The sequence below is a fragment of the Melozone crissalis genome, unplaced genomic scaffold, assembly GCF_028551555.1.
Source record: "Melozone crissalis strain CALT ecotype California unplaced genomic scaffold, PUWL_Pcris_2 ptg000063l_1, whole genome shotgun sequence".
Classification (NCBI taxonomy): Eukaryota; Metazoa; Chordata; class Aves; order Passeriformes; family Passerellidae; genus Melozone; species Melozone crissalis.
The window spans coordinates 13,002,223-13,029,982 of NW_026535841.1; the positions used below are offsets into that span (position 1 = coordinate 13,002,223).

The following is a 27,760-nucleotide window of genomic DNA, read 5'->3' on the forward strand; positions in this document are numbered from 1 at the left end:
ATGTGTTCAGAGCAGCAGTCACAGCACGAGGGCAGTCCCGTCGGTGATTGTGCTGAACCGGGAGCAACTCGCACTGAAGGTGCTCCCTGAGCTCTCCCAGCGGCCCCGCTGCGTTTCAGCACAGGGCGCTGATGAGCTGCTCATTAGCAGAGCTCATTAAAATTACACCGGGGAAGGAAACCGGCCGTTGTATCTAAACGAGGAGTTGCTAGCAAGAAAAGCAGTCTCGAAGCCTTTACCTAGTTCACTTGGAACGCGAGCGCTCCAAATCTGCTCGAATCCTCCCCAAAAACTGAGCTGCGGCCCGGGCGAGGCGGCCCCCGGAACCAAAGAGCTTGGCCCGGCTGCCGCCCGGCCCCGCGCGCGGCGGACCAGAGGCGGGAGGCGGCCAGCGCGGCCCCGGCGGCGGGAGCCCCGCTCGGGGCGGCGGGACCGGGCCCGGTGAGTCCCCGCTCCTCCCGCTCCCTCCCGCTCCTCTTACCTGCGGCGGGGCGGGGCCGGGCCGGGCCGGGCCGGGCCGGCTGAGGACACCGGAGAAGGGCGCGCCGGGCGGGGGGAACAGGCCCGAGCGCTGCGGCGGCCCCGGGGCTGGGGGGGCTGATAAAGAGCTGCGCACTTAAAGGGGCCGCGCCTGGAGCCGCGCGCGCATAGCGCGCCCGCTGAGCTCTTAAAGGGCCAGCGCACCTTGTGCTGAGCTCTTAAAGGGCCAGAGCACCTTGCACGGGTTCTTATAGGGCCAGAGCACATCGTGCTGAGCTCTTAAAGGGACAGCGCACCTCTTACTGAGTTCTTAAAGGGACAGCGCACCCTGTGCTGAACTCTTAAAGGGACAGCGCACCTTGCACGATTTCTTAAAGGGCCAGCGCACCTCGCGTTTCGCAGGCTCCCCGTGCCGGGGTGAGGGCAGGCACAGCCCCTCCAACCGCCCAGGGCCGGGGCTGGGCAGGGCTGGGCGGGCCGGAGGAGTCGCTGTGGGCCCCGCCCGGGTCATGGTGGAGGTGAGAGCCCGGCCTGGGGCTCAGCCGGCCTGGGATGCTGCTGGGGTGCATTTGGGATGCTACTGAGCCCAGCACCAGATCCATGATCCTCCTGCTGTGCATGTATAACAGTGGGTTTTTCCTGTTGCTGTGCATGTATAACAGTGGTTTTTCCTGCTGCCACAGCCAGAATGAAAAGATCCAAGTCCCAAACGCTGCCCCATCAAGGCCCCGTGCAAGGGGCAGCTGCTGGGTGTGTGTGCATGGAGGACTCTCATCCTCTCATCCTTCCCTGCATGCCCCTAATGGCTCTCATTGGTTCTGTGTTTTTTCCCTGATTGAAATTTCCCTATGGAAATCAATCAAAGGTCTGATTTGCTCGGGAGCAAATCCAAATTGCTGCCTGGGAATGCTGAGGTGGTAAACAAACAATTCATTAAATGTGCTGGTTGGAAGGTGGCTGTGAGAAAGCGTCCCAGCTCCTGCTCTGCCCACGGTGCCAGTTTGTTTTTAAATTAATGAGAGCATGGATCACACTGCCCTGGGGCCGCCGGCATCCCTGGGGCTGATGGACAGGGGGAGCAGCTCAGTGCATCATCTGTTTTCTAAGAGTAAATTGGAATATTAAAAATTCATCCTTCCCCTTGGCTTGTGCCTGCTCGCAGCATTTTAAGTAACGGGGGATTGACTCAGGGAGGACATTTTGTTCTGCTGACTGTGGCTGCAGTGTCCATCAGCCCTTGCCTGGGTCCATCTGTGGTGCAGCTTCTCCTGCTGGCTCCTGGTGCCATGGGGTGACCATGGCGTGATCACAGGCACAGCCCTGCTCCGTGCCTGCCCCAGCGGGGTCAGCCCAGTCCTCCAGGGACAAACAGCAGGAGCGCAGGGAAAAGCTGCTGGAAGGATTTCCTGGTGGGAAACCTGCCTGGGGACACTGGTCTGAGGCAGCTGAGGGTGTCCCTGTGCCAGCTCCCTGCCCAGGCTTGGTGCTGGGGGCTGGTGGAATTCCCAAGGCTGTGATGGGGGATCAGCAGGGAGGGAGGTTACCTGGAGCAGGTTTTCCTGGCTGCTGTTTCAGACTGCAGTGAAGGATTTGGGGCTGCTGGCAGGGTTGGTGCCCCCGTGGCTCTGATGTGACCCCTCCTTTCCCCTTTCCCCAGGAGCTGCCATGGCCCACGGGCATTCACGGAAGCGCTCGCGGAGCCGGAGCAGAAGCGGCTCCCGGAGCAGGCAGGAGAGGAAGGAGAAGAAAAGGAGGAAGAGCAGCAAGGACTCGCAGCAGGGCAGCAGCTCTCCATCGAGGAAGAGGATCTCTGGCTCTCATGGACACAGCTCCAGCCTGGCAGCAGCCAGGGAAGGTGGGAAGGCCCCTGAGCCTTTGCTCACACCACCTGTCCCTGGGGCAGGGGCACAGAGAGGGCCCAGGGGGAGAAGAGGGTCCCTGGTTTCAGCTGGTGTCTGTCACCTTGTCCTGCACTTTGTGCCCACTTTGGTCTCATTCTGACAAGTTCAGAGCCCTCAGCCCCTCCCTGAGCTGCCCTGGTACCACAGAGCATCCTGGGTTAACGTGGGCACAGAGGGGAATTCCAGGCAGGAAAGAATCCAGGCTGGGAGGGGGGTAAAGAACAACATCTCTGCTCTGCAGGGCCAGGGCTGCTCCTCTCACACTCTTCTTGTGAATTGCAGAAAAGAAGAAGGAAGGAAAGGACAAAAAGAAGAGGAAGGCCAGTACCTCTTCCTCTGGGACACCTTCGTCCACTAGCTCTTCCTCATCTTCCTCTTCCTCCAGCTCCTCTTCTGATGACTCCAGTGACAGTGACTCCAAAGCAAAGAAGAGTCAAGACAGCAAAAAAAAGCGAGTGAAACAGAAAGACAAAAAGAAGAGGAAGAAGAAGAAGAAAAAAATAAAGAAGAAATCAAAGAAGAAGGCAAAGGAGAAGGCCAAGGAGGAGAAAGCCAAGGGAGAAGAGGTGCCTGGCCCCTCGCTGGAGCAGTGGCAGAAGGAGTCAGTGGTGGACTCTGGGCCAGGTAATGAAGCTCTTTCCCTCCTGGGGGAGCCTCTGCTGGTCCCTTTCCATCTGGGGTGTCTGAGGGAAGCAGGGCTGGGTGCAGGGAGGAGCCCCAAGCTCCCTTCCCTCCTGTGTACAGTGCCCACCTTTGAGCCACACTCATTGGTTTGTAAAGTGTCAGGATGTGGTTTATAGTGGGGAACAGAGGCCAAATGGAAGGACACAGTCAGCAGTAAATCCTGGCAAAGCTGCTCCAAAGGGATGTGAAGTGTCCCTTTCTTTGGGAGGTTTGTCACCACACCCTGGGAATGGGGTGTGGGATGCTGTCCATGGGCTGCAGCCCTGTGCTGGGCCCTGTCCTGGAGCACAGCTCTGACTGAGCCCTGCACCCAGCTCTGACAGACGAGCAGAAGTCCCGGATCCAGGCCATGAAGCCAATGACAAAGGAGGAGTGGGATGCGAGGCAGAGCGTCATCAGGAGAGTGCTGGATCCCGAGACAGGGAGAACCAGGTATGGCCCTGGGAACAGGGGCATGGGAGATTCCCATCCAGGCTGGGGGGGCTGGGGGCCTGGGGGATGCCTGTCCATGGCACTGCAGCACCACACCTGAACCCCTTCAGCCTGAGCCAACCCCTCACAGCTCCCTCCTCATCAGGCCTGGTGTGACTTACCCAGAAAGTGACACAGTGACACCAAAGCATTGAACTGTGTGCACACAAGGCACTCTGGGCTGTGTCCCAGTATCCCATTGCTGCATCCACTCACCTTTCAGCTCCAAAGCCCTGGGCCCTGGTAACACCCAGGTGGGAGTGAGGAGCATGTGCCCTGTGGGGTTACAGACAGTGATCAAACCCAAATTCCTTTAGCTGCCAAATAGAAATGACCCAGTTTTTAATAAACTGCATCTTCTCAGCAAGCAGAAAACGTCATGCTGAAGAGAATTGGGTATGACAAGTCCAGTCTTAAAATAGCAGGCAGCCTGCAGGGCTCAGGGAGGTGTGGAACAAAGGTCGGTTCCCTGTAAGGCACATAATGAAGACAATTAAATTCCTGCTCATGTCTGGAGGTGTGAGCCGCCTCCAACGCTGCTTGGAATTTGCTCAGCAAGATATTCCCCAGCCTGGCTGCATTTCAGGCCCAAACTGGCTCCTGTTCCTGAATGGCTTTGCAGGTTCCTGGGGCAGCCAGGACCACACCTGAATTCTATGAAAAAACGAAGAGGTTTTGCATGGGTTGAGGCACTGTGGATTGTAGGGGATGCTTTCATTAGAAGTGTTTGCTGTGCCAGTGTGGCTGACTGCACACAGCAGGCAGTGCCCACAGCCTGGGGCAGAGCCAGCTGGCCCTCAGCTCTCAGGGGAGCACTCCTGTCCTTGCTGCAGTGTGGTGACATTAATCCCACGGGAGCAATGGCAAAGCTGCTGTGCTGTTTAAGCTTGACACAAAAACAAAGTCCCAAAATGCAGTGTCAGGGGTGGGTCAGCCCTGGCCTTGCCTGGAGGTGCATCAGCCCAGCTCCTGCTCCTGGTCTGGGGAGCTGGGGCACAGCAGGTCACACCTCTGCAGCTGCAGGACCTGGCCAGTACCCTCAGGGCTCCTGGGCCTGTGTTTGTCTTGCAGGCTCATTAAGGGGGACGGGGAAGTCCTGGAAGAAATCGTCAGCAAGGAGAGACACAAGGAGATTAACAAGGTAGGGGAACTGGGCACAGCCAGGGAGCTGCTGCACCCAGAGGGGTTGTGTTCCCACCCTGGGCATGAGCTGAGCCTGCAGCGCTGCCAGGGCCCCCGGGTGGTGCTGGTGGCCCTGCAGGCCTGGCAGGGAGTGCTGTGAGTGCTGTGTGTCCCTTGCAGCAAGCCACCCGTGGGGATGGGCTGGCCTTCCAGGTGAGGACGGGGATGCTGCAGTGAGGGCAGGCCCCAGCCAGCCCTGGAGCCCGTCCTGTGCCCCTGCCAGCCCGGGGGAGCCTCTGGAGCACGCAGACAGCACCGTGTCAAGGTGTTCCCCAGGGGCCCTTTCCAGCTGCTCTGTAAGTTACTGACTGGGAAGGAGAGTGACTTTAGTGGCTCCTCTCCCAGTAAACAGCTTCTCCCCTCCCTGTCCCACTCAGGCCAGTGTGCCTGTAATGCACCTGAGCCATTTGCCCCAATGCTCCTCTGGATGCTGGAGGAGCTCAGCAGCACCCAGGGGACAGGCTCGAGGGTGCTGAGCACCTCAGGGTGCTCTGGGCTTTGGGGGGCAGGAGCCAATGCTGTGGCCAGGACAGGGTGTACCAGGGCCACCAAACACAGCTGGCTGCCACTTCTTCCCCTCAGGGGCTGCCCATGGCCCTTTCCCTGCTGGATCTGGCTCACAGACCCTTTGCACTCCCTGAGCCTGCTCAGAAGGAGTGGCTGTGGCTCTGCTCAGGCTGCAGCTCCTCTGAGCCCTGAGTGCCACCCTCCACTGTGCCCCAGGGCTTCTCCCAGCCCTCCTGCAGCTTCACCTCCTCGGGTAGGGGAGCACTGACCTGGCACACTGCACTGGCACCTGTGCAGGTGTGCTTTGTGCAGGGGTGGCTTTGCCTTGCTCTCTGCTCCTGCATGCAACTTGTGTCCCTTCCCCACAGCACAGGGCTCTGGGCTGCTCAGGGCCCAGGGCTGCTCTGAAGCAAGCACAGCAGCCTTTTCCCTTGCTGGGAAGTCCATAAATCTGCAAACTGTAAAAAAGAAAAGGACAAATGGGTTAAAGGACAAATGGGTCCTGCAGGACTGATCTCCACAGAGGATTTCCTCATTCTGTTCATGGCTGTAACTCCATTAAACTGGCACCTGCTCACATCTGATGACTTGTCTGTTCCTGGAGTACTCCCCCAGCCCAAAAAAAGCAGACAGAGAAAAGCCTTCCCGTTTCTTTAATCTGTGTAACTCACAATGGTACTGTACACGAAGCACACCAGGCATTGGAACGATGCACTAACAGCAAGGAGGAGAAGGAAGTTGTACACAAGGTTTGCCACACACACGCGAGTCACGGGCACGGCACACGCGGGGCGGCCCCGGCGCCCTCGGGCATCCCCCGCTGCTTCCCCACGCACAGCTGGTACCCCTAGAGCAAGTTTTTATAAATAAAATATAACTAACATTGTTGGAATATAAAATTGACAGTTGAGGGTATCAACAGGCAGAGTTAGGGGACCGTAAGGCTTCTAGAACTAATAGGAAATGCAGCAAACAGTGGCGATACCTGAAGAAGGGGCTGTTACAGCAAGCACGGCGGCTGCTGGGAGGGTGGTGGTGACCCTTTGGCTGATTCCTGCTCTGGGCTCGTGCCCCTGACACTGTAAATGGTTTTTGGTATTAGGATTTCGCCTCATCTGACTGAGTGATTGAGCAAACCCAGGAAAACGACTAGGAGGGAATGCACGGGCTCCTCTCTCTGGTTTTTTAAAAGACTTTAAAGGGACAGCATCAGGTAGAAAGTCCGGCCTAAGGGTGCAGTAATATAAAAAGCTGCTTTTTGTAAAAAATCTGAGCTCTGCAGCAGAGTTTGATTCCCATGGAAACAGAAAAGCAACCCCAAAGCCCGAGGCTGTGTTGTGCTGATGTGCAGAACAGGACGTGGGCTGTCCCCGAGGGCTGCCCAGACAACGGCCCAGGGAGGAGGACAATAAACTTCCCATTCTCTCCTTTCAAAGCAAACAAGTTACTCCTAACAAGAATAAATTAGGTCTTTACCCTGACAGTGCCCCTTTAGTAAGGATGGAATTTACATTCATCTTTCCCTCACCACGTCCAAAGGGATCCTCTTCCATCCACGTGGAAAGGCATCGGGTCACGTGCACTGCTCTCCAAAACAGCTTGGGACAAACAGGTTATAAACACAGAGTGAAACTATTGCTATTGTTCTGTCAGTGTGGATTCTGCTTCAGAGGGATGAGTGCCAGATGGGGGCGGCTGAGGATTGAGCGATGGAGACGGGGATGGACTGAGTTGGTGAGGAAAAACTTAGTGGCATCATTATTTCCTGGTAACTCCACCCACCTCCCAGGGAGTTATTGCAGCAATAAAGGCCCTGCTCTACAATTGCTTCTCCGTGTTGGATCCGTACAATGGCAACGGATGGGGGCCCGGGGAAGGACCCGGGCAAGGTTCAAGAAGCTCAACAAAGGATGAGGACAGAGGTGCTGTGATTGTCAGGCTAACTGGTCAGGAGCTGTTTAAAACATGACGTGATGGAGAGGGTGAGTATCATATTGCACTTCTGCATTCATTGACAGTTACATTAAACTTGGTCCATAAAATAATTGCTTTGTACATAATGCCTGAAACAAAAAGCTACATTTTTAAAATATTAATAAACCCTGAAGGTTCAAGTCCCTCCAGACATTTTTTTTCCCTCTACATAAATAAATAACTTTCAATTTTATATATCCACTTTTTATGTTGAACATTTACATTCGCCTCTGTTTTACACTATCTACACATAAGAAAATGTGAACATCTCGTCAACTGGAAAATGTACAGGTCATGTCTCGGTTCTGGACTTGGAGGAGAGGTGAATTTTGCAAAGGCCATATCCAAATTTGCAGAAATTATTTAGTGATGTGGTTTGGTGACTTCACAGGATGGATTGTGGCTTGGCTTCCTACTCAGATGGCATCTGTTTGATAGAACATTCGGCTAGCAAAAAGCTGGGACAAATTCTCATTGTTTCCAAACCCAGTAAAAGCTCTGGATGTACATTCAGAGAGAGCCACGCTGAGTCAGCAGAAAGGGAAGTCAGTTTCTGGTAACAAAAAGTCATCAGGTACATTCTGTACTCGGATAATTACCAAAGAGAAGTGGTTAAACGTTTTGCAGTCGGGTCTGAGCGCTCCAGGGGCTCTGATGCCGGCGGCAGCTCCGCACTGTCCCTGCTCTGCCTCGGCCTGGACCCTCCACACCACGAACACAGGAGTTGGATGAGTTGGATTTGTCCACCGTGGCCCAGAGGCAGCGAGCAGAGCAGCGTTCACAGTGCTGAGTGTCTCAGTGCGGCCGTCCTGCACCGTGATTATTGAAACTGGTAACAAAATGAAGCAGCCAGTCTAAAAAATTCTCTGGTATAAATAAGATCCTCGTAAGTAGAAAGTGATATAAAGACAGGAGAGTGTGGTGGGGAAAGCAGGGTTACACACAGGGAGCTCAGTAGGACTAGAAAATCTCCACGTGAAGAGGCCAGCTGGAGTCTGAATGGGCACCGTGGAACCCCTGTGTGGATGCCCCTCTGCCCCAGGAGGTGTGTGCAAGGAGGGAACCTTTGCTGGCCCCGGCAGGGACAGGACTGAGGGGCTTTTTGGCAAGCCCTGGCTCCAGGCACTGTTCTCTGTCCCTGTCTGGGTGTCACTGGGGTGCCAGCCCTCTGCCATGCGCCCGCCAGCTCGCTCCAGCAGCACAAACCCAGTGCCTCAGGCACATCCACTGAGAAACACACCAGAAAAATTAAGATATGGCCTTTTCTTAAGGTTGCCTGACATTGTTGGCACACTTCCTTACAGTCTCCTTACTGCTGGAAAAACTTCTGCACAGATTGTTTCTGGTTTTTTAAATATATACATATATATATATGTGTGTGTGTATATATGTATAGGTATCCACACACACCCTGGCTTAGCGATATTTCATTGTCATGCACTACAAACACTGGTGTAGCTACATGAGATGGTAACAGGTTTCCATTCTAAAAATCATCAGTGCAAAAAACAATGAGGTTTTACAGTTCAGTAACTATAGGTATAAGAAGCGAGTCTGGTTCCCATGAAAGCTGCTACTGAACTTGGAGAGAACCTGGGAAGAAGAAAGGTCTCAGAGGTGGACGTTGAGAGAGTCAGACCCTGCATTTGGATGAGAAGAACTGCAATGCAATCCAGCTGCTGAGTGCCTTCAGCTGCTTCCAAATATATGGTGGTTACTTGCCGGAAATAATACATAGCGAGACTATTTGGAGACTTTAACAGCAATTAAGTGTCTGAGGTTTGTAACAGCTCAAACAAAATAGCTTGTATTCCTCTTTTAATAGGTCACCACATTAAATTCCATCGGCTTCTAAAAGATCTGTTTAAAAAATAACAGTAATAACAAGAATGACCCCGCTGTTTTGGGCACGAATCTGCCGACATTCTGCCTCTGCCATTGGCCTCGATGCAGCTTCAGCTTTGCACTGCACCAGCCCCTCGAGAAAGTGGCTGCACGTGGAGCTCTCTGTCCAGGGAAAGCTCTCGGTGGCTCTGCCTGGCACAAATCCCTCGCTGGGGCCGGGGGAGCGGCGTCCCCAACCCCAGAGCCCCCACCTGACTCCCGGGACAGCCCAGAACGAGCTCCCCCAGCCTCGTGCCCTGTTCTGTGGCTCTGAGGACAGCGCTCGGTCACCGTGTGATGGCTAACAAGGCGAGGAGGCACCTATTTACAGTCACTGACCCTGGATGAGAGGAGGAGGCAGGAGAGAGCGCCGTCCTGACCTGGAGACTTCCCCCCCGATTTCCAGCTGCTCCTCGGGCTCCCGCTCCCGCTGCAAGGCCTGCACGTTCCGTGTGGGGAACATCCCATCTCTTCCCAGAACACCGTGGTTTAGAGTAGCACCATATTTACCCTTCCAGCCCGAAACACCGGCCTCGTCCCTCTTTCCCTTTATTTCTCCTCCAGTGGCTGCAGCTGACAATCCCGGCTCCGGCCTGGCTACTTCTGCCCCAGCAGGCCGGACTCCAGCCGGGACGCGGCGCTGCGGCCCCAGCAGCCCGTGGCGATGCTCATGCTGCGCTGGCTGCGCTCCCTGTCCCTGTCCTTGTCGCTGTCCGACTGGCTCTGGGTGCGCTCGGGCCGGTGCGCGGCAGGCTGCGAGGAGATGGTGCGCAGCAGGTGGTTCCTCTTGCGCAGGAACTCGGCCTGGCTGGGCAGCCCGAAGCTGCCCTTGCGCAGCGCCATGCGCGTCGTGTTCTTGGCAGGGCGTGCGCGGTGGTTGTACTCCAGCTGCGCCAGGTGGGCCGCGTAGCCCTCCGTGATGAACTGCGGGGTGACGGTGGGCGTTACAGGGGTGGGACACGGTTCCCTGAGAGCCACTGGCAGCCAGAGGTGTTCACTCTGCCAGGTTCTCTGGGAAGTCAAAACTTCCTTCCTAATCAGCCTAATCCCACTAACAATCTACATCCACTCCGGAACAGAAAGCCTCACCTCCTTCTGGGAATGAAAGTTCATTATAAACTTCAAAATCCCCCTCAGCCTAAAAATAGACTTCTACTCCCTTACCTTCTTCCCCATTGCACTATTTGTATCATGATCTATCCTACAATTTGCAACATGATATATGGCCTCAGACCCTTACATTACAAAATTTTTCACCTACCTACTATTCTTCCTAATCGCTATACTCATCCTAATCATCGCCAACAACCCATTTGTCCTGTTCATTGGCTGAGAAGGAGTCGGAATCGTGTCCTTCCTTCCAATCAGCTGATGACATGGTCGGGCAGAAGCCAACACCCCTGCCCTTCAAGCTGTACTTTACAACCGAATTGGAGACATTGGACTTATCCTCTGCACAGTATGACTGGTCTCTGCCACAAACACCTGAGAAATCCAACAACTTCCCACTCCTTCCCAAACTCCTGCACTACCCCTATTAGGCCTCATTCTACCCACAACCCGAAAATCCGCTCAATTCGGCCTCCCCCCGTGACTCCCAGCTGCTACAGAAGGACCAACCCCCTTATCTGCCCTGGAACCACTCAGACCCATGATGTGGCCCTGCTACCTGGGACAGCTCCTGCCCTGCTCAGTCACCAGATCTGTGATGACCAAATTCCCACCTCCCTCCCAGGGGAGCAGCAGCTCCAGGGCTCAGCCAGGCTGGCTCCTACCTGGCACTGGCTCTGCAGCTTCTTGGTGGGTCGGCCGACGATGTAGATGTGCGTGGGTGGGAGGCTGATGGAGCTGTACACAGAGATGTCCTTGGTGGATCCATACGCCGCGTGGATCCTCATGTGCAGCTGGGGGGACAGAGAGCAGCACGGGCTCAGAACACACAGGCACCCCACGCTGCTGAGCAGGCTGGGCTTTGGCTTTTCCAATTGCATTTGTGGGAATCTCGGGTCACTGGAACTAATGCAAGTTCCCAGCTAGATAATGAACCACCCAGGGAAGTGCTAATTAACAGAGCTGGGCATGTTTACAGGCCGTGACAAGAGGAGTGACAGCAATACAAGAGCAGATCTCCCCTTGCTGGTCCACGGCCTTCCCTTGAGGTCTGCAGGGGGCAAGGATGCTGCACATGCTGCACGCTTCCCTGCTGTCACTGGGGGAGAGGAGTTGCAAACCTGTGCAGGAATCATTAGCCAGGAATGTTCCCCTCCACAGCCAAGCTGCTGTTACCTGCTGGGCAGAGGGAGAAGGGACAGGCAGCAAAACCTGCTGCTTTTCAGGGATACCTCTGCCTCTACTCCAAACAGAGAGCAGCTCCTGGACAACCCCTCCTGTAGTGGGCTGGAGCAGGGGCTGGCAGGGGAGGTGTGGACATTGGTGCCACCACACACTGGCCAGCTTTGAGCCCAGAACCACAGGTCAGGGAGATGGAAAAAGAATTTCTGACCGTGGTCCCAAACTTGTGGAGGACCAGAGAGCAATTGAGAGCCAGCTGCTCCCTCCACTGACACTCAGGCCAAAAAGGGAGCCTAAGAAAGTTAAGGACAGGCTTTTCCTGCAAATCAAGGCAGGGAAAGTGCTTGGGACACTGGCAGCTCCTTCACCTGGCAGACACAAAAAACTCTGTTCTATCTGGAGCTTCCCTGAGGCTCTGGGCTGAGCAATATCAAGACCTCCCAAGGGTCAAACCCCTGGAAGATCTCTGTGGAGTCTCCCAGCAAAGCCATTTCTGCAGCAGCTCCATCCCCTCTCAGCCCTGCTGTCCCCACCACAGGCAGCCAAAAAGCCACCATGCAGGTGAGAAAAGTGCATGTGTGGGGGACAGGGAGGCTCTGCTGCCTCAGTTCCATTAGGGGTTTGAGGAGCAGTGATGAAATGGAGCAGCGTAGAGCAGAGGCAACAAAATTTAACAGCATAGACACTTTTGTGGAGCAATAAAGGAATGAAAATAAAATGAACAGATTAATCTTCCACTGCAGGTCACGTTGCTGCCAAGAGCCCGGTGCTGACAGTGGTGGTTGGATGAGGAGCAATCTAACCCCGTGCCACGCTCCCATTCCAGCAGAGGCAGGCTTACATCAGTGATGAGGGATTTCAGGAAGTTGGCCTTGTGCCGCAGCGGGTCGTGGACCAGCCCGTCGCAGAAGGACACGATGCCGTGGGGGAAGTTGTGCTGTGCTAACCACGCCACCACCCTCTGCTTCTGCATGTCAGGGCGGCCCGTGACATAGATTATGAGGTAGCCGAGGTCTTGCCAGTGCCTGCAAGGAAAGGCAAGAGTCAATGGATTGCAGAGCAGGGTCAGTGTCAGATCAACCACCCCAGGCCCTGCCCTGACCTTACAACGTCCACGGCCCCGGCGCGGACCTTGGGGTCGCTGCCCATGATGGAGACGCTGGCTGCGAAGGAGCCGTCGATGCTGAACACCACAAACTCCGTCCCCTTGGGCAGCACTGTGATGTAGCTGTCAGCAAACGTGTGGTCACCCCTGAGGGAAGGGATGCAGGTGTTCAGAGGCATCAAAATATCCACAGGGCATCACCAGGATCTGCGGAGCACCACGAGCCCAGAGCAGCTCCCACATCTGGCCCAAAGGCTCCAACAGTGATGCCACCCTCGGTTAGAGCAGGAACAGGCACTGTGTGAGGGTCTCATGTTCAAGTGAGGATGGATTAGCACTCCTTGGCAGCAAAGACTCAACACTTACCCCCAGAAAAACATTGCTGGGGTCACCACCAAGAAGATGCTCCCCTCCTTCCCCTCCCAGAGCCCAACACCAGCAGTAGAACTGAGCTGGAGCCCTGGGCTGTGAATCATCACAATTACAAAGTCCTGTCCCTCAAGGACAAGTTTATGGTCTTTAAAATATGCTCAGTCGTGCAGTTTTGCAGATGGCCACGAGGCCCTGTGGTGCAGAAGACCTGCTCCTGCAGCGGGAGCTCAATTCCCGTGCTGGTGGTGAACAAAATGTGCATTTTCCCCTTACAGCTGCAGAGTACAAATGGCTTTGCCTCTGTTGCTGGCAAAGCAGGCTCCAAACCCACCCAGAACAGGAGGGACCATGTTCTACAGCCCTCCAATTCCTCTTTGCTCCTCCTGCAAGCCCCAGGCCCTCACCTGACCACCATCTTGACGGGGTAGACGCCGATGCCCAGGCGCCGCTCCTCGGGGATCACGTAGGAAATCCTGCCACTGCTGTTGCTGATCTCCGTGTCAAAGTACACCCACTCCCCCGACGGTGGCTGGGTCATGATGTGGATGTCCACCTGGGGACAGCGAGGCTGTGTCACCCCCAGGAGGACAGGCTGGGCACAGGGACATCCCACCCGAGCCCCTGTGGGTGGCAGTGGGGTTGGTCCTGCTCGCACCCTCTGCAATTCATGGATCTGAGCTGGGCAGCACCCAAACATCAGAGATGACAAATGCTGTTCCTGGTGGGAGGCACCCACAAGTCTGAGCAGGAGAACCTGGCCAGGACACAAGTGCAGCAAACCCCAGCAGGCACCAAGGGAGCACTGACAGGCGCTACCTCTATCCCACAGTTGTCACCACATGGTGACACCCCCAAGTACACACGGTACCTTCTCTCCTGTGAGGGTGACCATGTCTAATGGACCATACATGAACCTCCCAGTCAAGGTCTGGGGCCCATCCTCGTTAGCAATGGTGTCGTTGATCCTGTGGTTGGCTGTGACATTCTGACGAGGGGAGGAGAAAAAAAAAAAAAAATTAAGTTTGCAGCAATGGATAACATCACAGGGAAATGGCAAATATAACTGGACAAATTAGAGCATGGGTTTCTCTGTGCCATTCCCCCCCTCCACTCCACCCTCAGCTCTGGGAAAGAATTTGACCTGTGGCAGAGGTGAAGCTCTGTGCCCTGAACTGATGGGTGGATTGGAGTGCTGAAGAGCCAATTTCCATGGAAGGTTGTACGTGCAGTTCTGATACTCCCTATTAACTCTCACACTTTGGAATTAAGAGGAAATAGACTCAGCTGCCAGAGAAATCTGCTGATATTGTTTCAGTTTGAGCACAGAATTGCCCCCTCAGAAACTGGAGACTTTACTGGGAACAAAGGGCATTTACTGAGCTGAGAACTGGTATTATGGGACTTTGAAAGATGTTCCATTCTCACTCGTTCCCTGACCCACAGCCAATGCTTCCTGTGTTTTACAGACTCGAGGCTAAGAGGAGACCTTGCTGACACACATCTTTAGGGTTGCTCTTTTACAGGCACCCAGGTAGGATATAACCATTAAAACAGCCCAGCAATGCAACACAGCCCTCTGTCTGTGCCACACCCTCAGAGCAGTTTGTGCAGCCCCAACCAGAGCAGCTGGTGCAGCCCCAAACCCCCTTACCCGGAGCTTCACGTTCGTCCTCTTGCGCAGCCACTTCTCCCGGGGCTTGGAGGGGGTGAACACAGACACCTCCTTCCCATCCAGCTCCAACACACTCGAGTTCTCGTGTCTCATCACCTGCAGGAGGAGGACAGATCCCCAAAGGCATCAGCCCTCTCCTCCTGCCTGGCTGTTCTGCAGCTCCTGGGCCTGCAGTGAGGAAGGGCAGTGCCTGGAGAGAGGCCCCTGAGTTTGCTGCTGAGTTTGTCACCTTGCAGATTTGACAGGACAAGTGGCCTTTGCTGCACTGGCAAAGCCTGTGGCCAGTGCTGACCTAATCCTGCCTGGGATACAGATTTTGGATTGTCAGGAGGTACAAAACTGACTCAAACACAGCTCTGCACTGAGATACCTGCCCTTCCTCCAGGGATCCCTTGGTTCCTTCCCACGGCCTGCAGGGAACACAAACCTTCCCCATTCCACAACAGACCCAGCACCAGCTGCTCTCACTGGCCCCATGCTGACAGATGCTGCTCCTTCAGCTCATTTCAAATTCCTACTGAAATTCCCAACTCTTGTCCCGTGGCTTTTGCTCCTCTCACTGATCTGACCCCTGTGAGGCACACAGGGGTCTGGCTTGGCTGCATGTGAAGCAGAGCCCAGGCTGTCTGTCTGTCCATCCTGGCTGATGGAACTCCAGGAGTTTGTACTGATGGGACGTCACTGCCAAGCAGCCAATTCCTGCCTGTCACCAGGGCATGGATGGGGATGGGAGGCAGGAACACAGAGAGAGGAGGGTTAACTCCTACCTAGGTTGCTCCTACTTCTAGAATTGAAAAGGAAAAATAACACCCAAAGGCTGGGGGACACCTCAAAGACTCTGCAGGACTGGGAGGTAACCCTGCACATAGAACTCCAAAACTGCCAGCAGTCCTTGGTGACCAAAAAATTAAGAGGCCTCCTAAATGTGGGCTCTTTTACAAGGTCCTGAACATGTTCTGAAAGGTCAGCAGCTCTCCAGCTGAGCTTGGCTGACACAGGCCAGCCCTCTGCAGAGCTGAAGCTGGTTTTCATCCAGGGAAATGGAAAAAGGACCCCAGGGAGGATGAGCTTGCTGGGGCAGGAGCTCATGGAATCCAATGTAAACAAAATAACAAATTTTACTGAAAATTATTTAAATCAGGAATGTATTTTGAATTCTATCTGGGCTTGTTTTAACAAGATTTAATCTTTGGAGACTAAAACTATTCAACAGCTTCTTTTTACATTTTGTCCAGAGGTAACTTTCAAAGGCCATTAGAAACAAGTCCTTATTAGGGGAAGCAGCTGTGTGGTGCTGGTGAAGGACAGAGAGAAGACAAAAGATGAGAAAACCCCTGGTCTCAAGGCAAAAAGGAGTGAGCAGAGACAAGCACTGGGCAAGGAGATGCCAGACTACCCAGGCAGCCACCAGCAGGCTTAGAATGGATTGAGAGGTTCCTCCAGGTACTTAAGCCACAAGGTTTGAAACGCCACACAATGCTACAGACCCAGGTTTGGGCTGAAACCTGAGTAACTGGCTATTTCCCAAGTGGAACACTTTATGTATGAGACTGTCATGACTGTTCCCCCTTGTGCACAATGAGAGTTCTCTCTTCTTTCCTGCCCTGTTAGGCTGGGCTGGGTGTGGGACCATCCAGGCAGGAGTGCAGGCAGAGCCTGGACAAGCCTGGCAAGAGAAGGGTCTCAAGGATTATCAGCACTGCTCAGCTGCCACCAGCGCACTGACACTGCTGCTGTTTATGGCTCTCACACTATTTGGAAGATAACACTGAAAGAAAGTCTGCCAACAGAATCATAAATAACTGAGAGCTGCAGCAGAGGAGGCTGGAGGAGAACAGGGAGGATTTAACAGCTGAGCTAATGCAAAGCAAACCCGGCGCCGAAGTGGGCAACACAAACCACAGCGTTGCTTTGAGTTTTGTTGTTTTCCAGCTCCATGCTCTAAGTGTCATCCCCTGGGGAGTTCATAGTTTTTAAGGCAAATAACTCCCCCTCATCCCCAAGGAACTGAAGGGAAAATATTTCTTTTAGGGAAAAAACACGTTTTAGACAGTAAATTTCAATTTTAGGCCAAATATATGTTGATAAAAACTGAGGTGTCAGACTCCAGACACCAGCAATCCCCATTCTCCTGGCCCTAGAACTGCTTTGTGCTGCAGGAATGAGAACCAAATCCCAATGAGTTCCTAGAGGAGACAACAATAACTTAGAAAGGCAAAATGGAGAACTGCATTCTGCCTATCAATTCATGTTAAATTCACATAAAACTTCCCCTTTGGTTTTATTGTATCTGGTGCTGGTTTTATTTGTCCTTTGAGAAGTTTCAGTTTCAGACTTGAGATCTGACCTGGCACAGAGATCACTTCAAGAAACAAGTGCCACTGACCTTTGCCACTATGGATAAGAAACTGCCTGGGCTCTCTCCATAGATCCCCAGTGAGCCCATCTGAAACCTGCTTTGATGATAAGAGCCCAAAACCCAAACAGCCCCAAACCAAGCAGGTGTGACAGCACATCCATGAAGTCTGTATGTGTGCAGCTCCACCAACACCACAGGTGAGGAAAACAAAGGAGGGAATAAAAGGGATCTGCAGGGGCAAAGGGTATTTTTTCACCTCTATGCACCAACAAGTCTTACATGGAAGGCGCACTGGAAAAAACAAAGAGCCCCAAGCATTTTTCAGCCCAAGGGAGATGAGGGAGAGGGGGTGACTGTACCTGTCTGAGCAGGAAGGAGACAACGTCCGTGGACTCCCAGTAGCTGGCGTGGAAGAGGTGAGGCAGAGCCACGGTCGGGAACGCCGTCAGCGCGTCGGGGCAGTACAGGGCGTAGTCGATCCGCTTGGTTCCCCACCACTTGGCAGCAACTACAGAGGCAAAACACTCCTTCAGACCAGGGGGGCTCACAGAAGGGATTTCAGGGCTCTGGCTCCTCACTCCAGGTGTGCCAGGAAGCTGCTCCCAGGCTGGTCCCGCTGCTCTGGGGAACAGCTGAGCCCGGGCTCGGGGTTTGCTCACACCGAGGGAGGAACACACGGCCACCAGCGTGAGCTCCCCCTTGTTCAAGCAAAGAGGAAGGCACTGGATGGAGGGCAGGTTAATTGGCTGTTAGTCCAGACCCCAGGGAAGGGGCTCAAGGCTCCTGTGCAATGAGCCAAAACATAAAGACAGCAACAAATCTCCCTGGAGCTGTGGGAGGAAGGAAGGGTGGGTGGGTGTGCTCTGCCCGTCTCCAGCCCTGCTTCCACTTCTCCTTCAGCTTTCACCAGGGAACTGCATCCAGGTATTGGCCACACTAAAGAGGACTGGGAATCCACAGGATGCTAAAAGGCACCACAAGGCAGGGAATATGGCACATGATGATGGGACTGGTAGTCCCCAACAAATCCTTATTGCCCTCCTGGGCAACCGAGATGTGCAGCCCAGCCCTCCCAGGGCACAGCCTCTGTGGGGGACAACGAGACAAGCACCTGGCAGTATTGGGACTTCATTGCATGGGGGACTGAAAATACACTGGGATTTAGTGGGGGACAGGGATACAAAACAAGTTTCTCCCTCAGGGAGCCCAACAATTCACAGGCAGGTGTCCAACAGCCACCCTTCACCCCAGGACACCCGCACACCTCAACTGCCCTGAGCTCTGCCCACACACACATCCTGCCCCAATCCCTGGAAATCAGGTCTCAGTCCAAAGCCTCAGACCCCAAAGCCATGGGCTGCTTTCTCAGCAGCAAGGAGTCCTCAGTGCCTGTGCACTCCAGCCCAGAAAAGCAGCCAAGGAAAGAAAAGATGGAGATCAAGAGAGCAGCAGAAGAATTCTGTTTGTGTTTGCATGCAGGATGCAAGCTGGGGCTTTGACAAGGGCTTCCTCAAGCTTGGTTTGTCTCTGTGACAATGTTCCCTTTTTAAGGACTTCCAGGAAAGCTGCCAGGTTTAAGGTGCAATCCAACACACCCTTCTGCAAAGGGAAATCTGGCTGGCGATGAGCACAGATGCTGAACTGAAAAGATGGATCCAGCAGCTCCTTCCAGAGACCTGCACAGAGCTCCCACCACAGCAAATGCAGAGGGATGTGGATCCAGCACATCCCCACAGCCCAGCCCTGGCTGTGCCAGTGGCAGGCCACCCTCACCCTGACAGTCTCCACTTTTCTGAAGAGCCATGGGAAGGAGGAGCAAGGTTTGACAGATCAATGTGGCTTTTCCAGAGCTCACAAGCACCTCCTCGCAGCCACTTCCGATTCCCTGCCTTCCAAACTGACAGCTCCTGGTCATGTCCCAACTTCCATTTCTCATGCAAGTCCCCAGCTTGGGTAATTTCAGATTCTGTACAGGAAGCAGACAGGATTGACTCTTCCATGCTCAGAAGACAGTGGTGGAGGCAGAAGCGTTGTCCCCTCAGCTCTGCCCAGAAGAATTCCTGCTCCTGCCAGGTTGTTAGCTGTGTTATGATGGATCTTCAGGGCAAAGTGACAGAAATGCTTGTTAAGATGCAATCAGAAACTGCAAGTGCCTCAGTGTGAAGCGCAGAGATTTGTGGTGAAGTTCTGTGACTACAAATGAGAGAGGAGGCTGACAGGAGTGGATCTCTCCAGAATACCTGTCTTGATGTCCAGGTGTGGTATCCGAAGAGCACAGCCTGCAGCCCGGCTCCGTGGCCCTTGGAGCTTCCTTCCCTTGGCAGGGGCTGTGTGTTTGTGCTGCCTACGCCTCCTGAACGAGCTTTGGGTAGGGGATTTGTGAGGGAGGGCAAGTTGGGACAGAAGGCTAAAGCCCCTACAATGATTAAGGTGGTGTTTGGTTTCTAAAAGGAAAAATAAAATAGATAAAAAAAAAAAAAAAGCAGAAATCACTCATTATTATGGCACACACTGATTTCATCCTCCACAAACTCATGGTACCAGGGGAGCTGCACCCCTAGGGAGGCTCCTGGGAGGGAGCTGTGGGTTTGCAGTGCCCCTCCAACCTTCCTCCAGCTCTCCCTAGGGACAGGCACAGATCACATCCAGCCCTCAGTGCTAGGGGTCCACGTTCCCACCACACCAACCAGGATGAGAGCAGGAGCACCAAGGCAGAGCCGGAGCTCGGGGGACACTCGGAGCTGAGGGAAGACTCTTCCTCCCTGATCTCAGGAACAGGCTTTGATGGCTGAGTGGAGGAATAAATTACACAAAGGGGGGAGAGCATGGGGAAAGCAGAGGTGAGTGCTGTGTGACCCCACCCTGCTGCAGCACGGGACAAGATCTCTCCATGGGACATGCCGGCCCCGGGGCATCACCCTGGCATCACCCAAACACCTCCCCAAGAACCAGCCCTGTGTGCCAGCCCAGGAGCTCCTGTGGGTGGGAAAGCAGCACAAAACAAACACCTTCTCCCCCAGGAGCTGCTTCCCAAGCAGATTCCTGTTTAACAGTGCTTGGCAGGATGTCAGGACAAGGAAAGGATGCACGTGGGGAGTGCGGTGTCGGCTCCTGGACACGCTTTGAGCAGGAAAACCTCGTTTGTCAGAGAAGATATTTTAGTTCTGCTGCTGAGTGTTGCCTCACACAGGGCAGGAGGCTACAGCAGCCCCTGAGCAGCGCCCACAAACCTTTAACAACTCATACCTGCCTCCAGGAGCATTATTAACCTTAGCAATTAATGATGGAGTGAGTAATTCACAACTCGTGCCAGGAATGTATCTCTAAATTTTTGAGACCTTCCGGGAATAGAGTTTGGGCTGAAAATTTCCTCATATGCATGGGTTTTAGGTTTTGTTTTGTTTTTCTGGGGGTTTTTTGAGTTATCAGCCTTTTTTTGGTCTGAGTTACCAGAGGTCCATGAGGACACAGCGTTCATCTCATACCTGAGCTGAAACAAAGAAGGAGCTGAGCCATTAATAAAGTCTGTTCTTCTCCACTTAACGAAGTCTGTTCTTCTCCACTGCATTAGTTAGGAAGTTATACAGGTCTTGGGAAAAATAATGAATAAAAAATCCCTTTTACTCCTCATTCAGCTCTGGGAAATGGGTCACAAGTGACTGGGAGCTGCCCTGCGGGCTGCAGAAAAGCTGAATCTCTAATGCAAAGTAATAAATGTTCTGTTCTGAACCAACCTGTCCTTGCCTTTCAGCATTACAGAGGGATTTACTCATCCCTGCTTTTGTGGGCCACATTTGAGGGATCTGCATTGAGCCACATCCTGCATTGCCCATCTGGTCTCAAGTGCTGATCCTGAGCAGTTCTGCACGACTTACCATGGCAGCACAGCCACATCCCTCTGGATTAACCCTCACCACACACAGCTCAGAGGCACAGTTATCATCCTTGCTTTAACAATCACAGTTATCACCTTTGCTTTAACAATCACAGTTATCACCTTTGCTTTAACAATTCAGCACCAGCAAGGTCCAACATGCACAAGGCAGCCGTGGCCACCAAACACACCCCTGTTCCTGCAGCAGGGGATGTGGTGACACAGGGCACTGAGAGTGGCAGAACCAGGATCATTCCAAGCTGTTGGTCATGGCTGGAAGCACCCCCCGGACAGACGGACGGACAGAAGCTCTGAGCCTGGAGCAGAGCAGAGCCTCGGAGGGGTGCAACACTTACTGTTGGCTATGTTGGAAGCAGTGTAACTGTCTGCCATTCCTGAGACCTGGCTGGCAATGCTGATCTCACTGGCTCTCCGGAAGCCCCTGAACTGAGGGGCTGAAATGGGGGTGGACAGGGACGCGTTTTCCACGAAGACGGCACCATGAGACTGAACAACATCTGCTACAAAGTTGAAACAGGGAAATCAAAATATTAGACCAACAGACAGAGGCTGGGCAAGATGAACTCGGGGAGGGAGGAGGAAGGAGGCAAACAAAGCTGGTGGGTGCAAAAACCTCTCAGAGCTGATTGGAATGAAACAGAAACACCCCACATTTCATTGGAGCTCTGGTTAGAAAAGAAAGCAAATAGCACAGCAGGCAGAGATGTGGCTGGAGGAGCAGTCTTTGATTGAGAGAAGCAAAGTAAGTAGCTCAAAAACCAGATCCAAAGAAAAACCCAGGCAGACTTATTGAAGCAGCAATAACAAGCATGTGTCATACATACAGATGTGAATATACACAATTTTATACATTCACATCAAGACAAGATAACCAAGCTAAGAAAAACAACAAAAAACAACCTTACAAAAAGGTATTTGTTTTCTTGAGATATTTAAATTTAAATGAATGTCTCCAAGAGAGAAGCATTATTAAAAAGCAAAAATCAAGAAAACATCTTCATGCCTGGCAGGGACTAAATTTGGACTTGTATTTTACTGCTGAAGGACACAGCCAACACTCATTAATCTGGAGAAAGGGCTCCTGAAGGGAGTCTGGTGCTGAGCACTTGTATCTCCCATCAGAGTCAGCAGAACAGGGAGTACTCAGGCTCTATGAAAACAGAGTTTTTGGTACAACACACAGGTGTGGATTTTAAAATCCCAACCTGAGGTTTACCAAGTTAGGCCGAACCCCTCAGTACATAAATACAGAAAGGAGGGTTTAAAATCATGCTCACATGGACCTTACATATGGATGGGAGGAAAGAGGACCTCTAACACCCAGGAGTGGCAAAACGAGAGATGCTGAAAGCCACGTTAAAATCTCTGCATTTCAGTTTTGTCTCTCAACAGCTCTAAGAGCACCCACCCCTCTGGGGATGCTGTGGGGCCCAGTTAAGTGGGACATCCCCAGCTCCTGCAGGGCAGAGGTTTGTAATGCCAACTCCAGGTGCTCACAGCAGGCAGCCCCAGCGTGGCACTAACATGCAAAGCAAAGCAATTCATTGTGGGTTTAAGGTTGCCCATCTCTGCTGCACTTGAGGAGCAGCACCTGAATTTATTCCCAGGTATCAGGCAGGAGATATCACAAGGAATGTGAGCACATTACTCCCACACATCAACACCCTCCACCTATTCCAGCCTGTTCAGTTATCCCTGGGTTTAATCCTGGCACACGGCTGACACGGGGCGTTGTTTTAGCAATTGGTTTATTTTAATATCCATCTTTTTTTGCTTGGGGCTACTGATTTTCTCCCTCCAATCCCTCAGTTTGCAGCAGCGGCGTCTGTGCCCACACAAATCCTGCTGCAGCCCAGGGAGAGGGAATGTATGAAGCAGAAAATGTGTGGCTAAGTGTCAGTAAAAGAGTTCTGTTCTCTGCAGGGAAAATCAGGCCACAAGCTGCTCTGTGTAAAAGCTCTGTGGACTGTGAGATCTGAGCCTTAGCAGGAGCCTGACCTGATGATGAGCTGCACACACAGCCCACGTTGTGCCTGAAAGGCCCTCAGCAGCATCACTTTCCCCCTCTTTCCACCTTGCCTTGAGCTGCTGCCTGTCAAGGCTGTGACCAGGATCCACAAACCAGCTGGTCCCACCAGGCCAGGGCTGCTTCTGACTGCACAGAACACCAGCATGAGCAAGAACAGGCAATCCACGTGGAAAACAGGAGCTGCACTGAACCCCACAGAGGTCTCAAGGGTAAAGGGTCTCATTCCCTTTGCTGGGGGACCTGGAACAACTTCTCTTCTCTGATCACCCCTCTCTCTCTTCTCTGATCACCCTCCCTCTCCATTCCCTTGCCTATGAGATGCTCCTGGGCTCCTGCTCCTGTGTCACCAAATGGATGCCCCAACACAGGTGATGATCATCACCTTCCCTGAACCTCCTCAGATGGGAGGAGAGCTTTGGCTTTGTCTGTGTCAGGAAAAATGCCAGATTCGGGTTTGATCACCAGAGAAACCTGCACTTCTTCCTCTGCTTTAACCTAAAGCACCTGTGGCTTGAATTAGGAAGACAAATTCCAGAGTGCTACAGGAGAAAAGGCTGAGCCCAACATGGCCTGTCTGGGGTTTGACTCCATTAGCCCATCTTCACTTAGCTCTGCCTGAACTTCAACCCCTATTTGAGAACACAGAAAGTGAATAAAGGAAGAAACAGTGAGATTCTGGGCCTGCTCTTTTTTAGCCTTGTTTTCCTGGGCTGACCAGGGATTTTGGAATATAATGTTTACAGCAAAAGCACCCAACCTCAGCAGCCCTTCCAGCCCCATCCTGGTGTCAGCAGAGGAACAATTCCCACTCCTGTTAAAGCCTGAGGTGTTTCAGCATTGCTGATCAGTTCAGTTCAGCACTGCCAGAGTTGGTGACAGGAGCCTGCCCTGCAGGGGACAAGGTGCCACCCCACAGCAGGGCTCCCCTGCTCCTGCCCACTCAGGGGCTCTTGTGCTTCTCCCTTTCCCCAAGCCACACACCCTCTGTCCCTGAGGAAGGGCAGTTGCTGAGAAAAATGAAGGCCAGGAAAAGGCAGGGTGGGAAATGTGGAGAAAAACCTGTTTTATGCATTACAACCCACTCAGAAAAGCTTCCTCCACACCAAAGCTGCAGTGACAGCAACTTCCAAAGAAAATCCTGAGACCTGACTTGCAGAAAAACCCCACAAAGCTAACAAGCTATTTCCTGAATTTGTGAATTCTCTGCATCATGTCTCTTGAGCAGCAATTCTGAAACCAAGGGGGCTTTCTTGGGGACTGTGGTGACCAGGGTGGGGTGGCACAGACAGACCCCAGCACCTGCAGCCAGGTGTCTCTAACAGGAGCTATGGAAGCCCCCTGCACCCAGAGGTGCATCCAGAAGGTCCAGCAGCAGCAAGACCTTTATCAAGGTGAGCTGTTCCTCTGTCACTCAGTGGGGACAGAGGTGCCCTTGTTCACTGCACCAATCTTTAATACTAATTTTGGTGCTGTGCTCTTTCACTTTTGGCCTCATTCATCAATATTCTTATAAGGGAACAGCCCTGAGCCATGCTCTCGGGTAACTCCTTGGGGTACCTGAAAGACAGATTTTGGTATGGACTATTTGGAGACTGAGCCATTGCACCAAAGAGGGAAATATTGAAAGCCATCAAAAAATATGTACAGGTCAATAAAAACAAAAATATTAAAAACCACAGAAAAGCCAGACAGGCCCTGCTTGCACTGGGCACTCTGCAGTCACTACCCTGAGACCAAGAGCAACAGATTTCTGCTGTCTACCAGTTTGGTGATTTTGGAAATCTCCTGCAGTCCATGGCTGAACTGGGATTCAGCACTTGCTGCACTCACATAAAGAACTGCTTGGACACATTGTGCTCTTGACCCACAATGTAAAAAGCAGAAAATCATAGAATCTTGTAATGGTTTGGGTTGGAAGGGACCTTAAAGACCATCGAATTGGGCACAGGCAAGGGATGCTTCTACAGCTCTGTCCTGACCACAGGCAGTACCAGCTCACAGGGAAATGCATTTCACCAGGCACCTCCAAAGTGGTTAATTAATAGTACCAGATCCTTTCCCTCTGCTTTACCACAGAACCTCACAGCACAGGCAACACAGCAACTGCACACCTAAAAATCCTCTCCAGCTCCAGGAGCCAGAGCAGAGACCACGGGGAAAAGTCAGTGATGTTGCCATCCTGTATGACCACATAAGAGCCCAAACTGCTCAGGGACAGTGAGGGTCAGCTTGTTAGAGACAGAGAGGGCAGCAGAACCCAGCTCTCAATGCAAAACACCGAGAAAGGAACGAGAACGGGCAAGTGAGACACGCGGGGAAGAAAAAAACCAAAACAAAGGCAAATCTCATCAAAATTGCAGATGTAGCACCAGCCACAATCAGAATAAATGAGGCCATGCAGCATTGATGATGGAAAATAAGGCAAAACAAACGCATCAAACTTTGCTTTTAAGGCGGGAGACAAGAAATGAATTTCAATAACCAACACAGAGCCACCCTGGGGTCTGAAAGCCTCAGTGCTGTGCTCAGCAGAGCCACGAGTGCTCAAACAGGAAATACCCAAAAGGGACAAAATCTGGTGTGACATGGACATCAAGGGGAGCTCTGGGCATGGTGGCTGCAGGACACCTTTCCCAAGGGATGCTGCCCCACAGCAGCAGGGCCAGCAGGGGCTGTCTCTGCCAAAGGCTCTTTGCACCAGCACACAGCAAACCAGTCCATGCAAGGCAGCAGCTCCCCTCCAGCATCAACTCCAGAATGGGACAGAATTTATAACCCCAAGCCCTTTTCTCCACACAGTGGCTCTCCCAGAGCCAGGTGTGATCCCCAGAGGTGATTTTGTGTGGCACAGCCTGAGGCACAGCACGGAGGTTTCAGCTCCAGGAGGCAACAGTGTGATCTCCAAAAAAGGACCCCAAGAACCCAACACCACAGACAATACAAAAGTGTAGATTACACACACTCAGCACAACCAGCACTTTTATTGGAAACATCTTGCCAATTCAGTACAGGAACAGGGATACTTGTTTCCATGAAGCTGTCCTGGTGCTGGAGAGCACCCAGAGGGCTACTTTCCATGAGGAGGATGGGATTGTTCTGGATTGTCTCAACTAGAAGCAGATGGGGAAAAAAAAACATAACAGAAGGACAAAGAACAACAGACATGCGGCCACAAAGTGTTAAACGTACAAACAGTTACACCCCAGCACTTAATTATGAGTCTTCAATGAACAGACAACCTTCAAATAGAGTAAAAGAAACAAAACGGGTGATTTCCAAACAGACCAACATCAGAGATTAACTGGGAGCAGAGGAGAACACAACGATGGCATTTCAACAACAAAAGGGAGGCATCTTCACCCCCTCCTAAGCCAAATCCATAAATACACAGCAGATCCAGAGAAATATCTTTTACTATGAGTGGAAAAAAATATGCAGTAAGGGAAGAATCAGACTCACAGCCTACACAGTGCAAAGCACAGGAGTAAGCAGGGATGTGAGTTTGATTTCACTCTGCAATTTTGTTGAAATGAAACAGGGACAGCATTTAGTACAGATGGGAAAATGGGGGAAAACCAGCCTGAGAGGCTTTCTGAACTGTGGGCTCCCAAAAAAGCTGCCTGCACGAGGAGATGTGCACAAGCAGCGTTACACAAGGTTTTGTACAAAACCAATTATAACTGAGCACCTGAATTTTACATGATCTGCAAAACACACAGCTTAATTACAGCAGCAATTAACTTTTCTGGAGTGCCCTCCAGTGAACACCAACTTCAGGAGCAGCTTGGTGAATCATGGTTAGTCCTTCTGGGTGATGTGTCCATCACAACACGGACTCTAATGGAAAGGAATGGCCTGTTACTTTCTGATAAGCAAATGAAGAGGCCTTGTCTTACAGGAAAAAGAGAATTTAAAGTTGGTTTTTGTCAGTTTTATTCATGAAGGCAGAGCAGTATCTCTTAAAATAACAAGGCTCAGACCTGGAGGTTTTGCCATCACTCTGCCCTTCTCATAGGAGAGCTAATTGCTGTTTAACTTCACTGCATAGCAAGTGTCTCTCCAAACACAGCCAGCTCAGAGGTCCAGGGAGGCTCTAATATTCCTGCTGCTGTCCACAGTGATAACCAGAACACAGGGTTGGTGTCAATGGGGCCTCTACCTCTGGCTTCAGCGACAACAGAGGCTCTGGAATGTATTTAAGAGAACGAAGGCAAGAAGCTTAGCTGCATATTTTGTAATAAGCCCCTTGCAGCTGATACCTAGAATACACCCAAAAAGCAAATTGCTCTTCAAGTTGCTATAGATTCCCTGAGCTGTTGTAACTGGCCTGGGTACAAATGCAGTTGTGGGTGGATCCATTTTTAAAAAGTGTTGCAGCAAGATCTTGGCTAAATTTGACAAGTGAGTGGGGCCTGCAGAAAGCATTTTATTCACTTCATCAAACATGGGGTTTAGTTTGTGCCCATCTAAAAAATCAGGCCCTAGACTGAGCAATTACAAACTTGAAGACACTGAGCATATAGAAGGCCACTTCTTTGGACTTTCAACTTCAAAATTATGCAGAGGATCACCAGAATTATTCAGCTCTAGTTACACAATCTTCTTCATTTAGTCCTGCATGATTCAAATATTAGACAAATGGGATGCAAACAAGTAAATCATCTCATCATCTCACTGTAGACTCTGCTCCCTCCAAGTCCTAAATTCTGCCAACTCAGTTGTGTTTCACTCACACTCCATCACAAGCACCAGTCTGGGTGTAAATCAGAAGCCTTCACAGGGAGATCACCACCTCATGACCCTCAGCAGCTGGAGGCCCTCGTGTGACAAACAGAGGGCACACAGGACACAAGGCACTGATTTCACTGCAAGAAAATCCCTTTTCTGGTAAATCAGGAACAAGCTAATGCTACAGGGCCAGTTCTCCTTCTCACCATTTCCAATTCATGTAAC

General features: G+C 52.3%; 2 protein-coding genes across 6 annotated transcripts in view; one reads left to right on the plus strand and one right to left on the minus strand.

The window, feature by feature from the left end:
- The first annotated feature begins 390 nt into the window (after positions 1 to 390).
- Positions 391 to 4,931, plus strand: ARL6IP4 (ADP ribosylation factor like GTPase 6 interacting protein 4). Its single transcript, XM_054289081.1, has 6 exons — positions 391 to 441; positions 2,138 to 2,335; positions 2,664 to 3,005; positions 3,380 to 3,497; positions 4,608 to 4,677; positions 4,839 to 4,931. The coding sequence occupies exons 2-6, from the start codon at positions 2,146 to 2,148 to the stop codon at positions 4,893 to 4,895; spliced, it is 777 nt and encodes a 258-aa protein (XP_054145056.1). The 5' UTR covers positions 391 to 441; positions 2,138 to 2,145; the 3' UTR covers positions 4,896 to 4,931.
- A 932-nt stretch (positions 4,932 to 5,863) lies between these two features.
- PITPNM2 (phosphatidylinositol transfer protein membrane associated 2) overlaps positions 5,864 to 27,760 on the minus strand; it is a 123,959-nt gene continuing 102,062 nt past the window's right edge. For 2 of the 5 annotated variants that reach the window (XM_054289082.1, XM_054289083.1), the window contains exons 17-26: positions 25,768 to 25,917; positions 21,114 to 21,278; positions 17,243 to 17,391; positions 14,504 to 14,620; positions 13,721 to 13,837; positions 13,257 to 13,405; positions 12,478 to 12,627; positions 12,217 to 12,400; positions 10,859 to 10,987; positions 5,864 to 10,007 (exon numbers count right to left, since the gene is read on the minus strand). In XM_054289082.1, the coding sequence (XP_054145057.1) occupies positions 9,681 to 10,007; positions 10,859 to 10,987; positions 12,217 to 12,400; positions 12,478 to 12,627; positions 13,257 to 13,405; positions 13,721 to 13,837; positions 14,504 to 14,620; positions 17,243 to 17,391; positions 21,114 to 21,278; positions 25,768 to 25,917 (1,637 nt within the window). In that variant the 3' untranslated portion in view covers positions 5,864 to 9,680. Of the gene's footprint in view, positions 10,008 to 10,858; positions 10,988 to 12,216; positions 12,401 to 12,477; positions 12,628 to 13,256; positions 13,406 to 13,720; positions 13,838 to 14,503; positions 14,621 to 17,242; positions 17,392 to 19,123; positions 19,328 to 21,113; positions 21,279 to 25,767; positions 25,918 to 27,760 lie in introns of all 5 variants that reach the window. The other 3 variants (XM_054289086.1, XM_054289084.1, XM_054289085.1) reach the window with 3 other exon arrangements.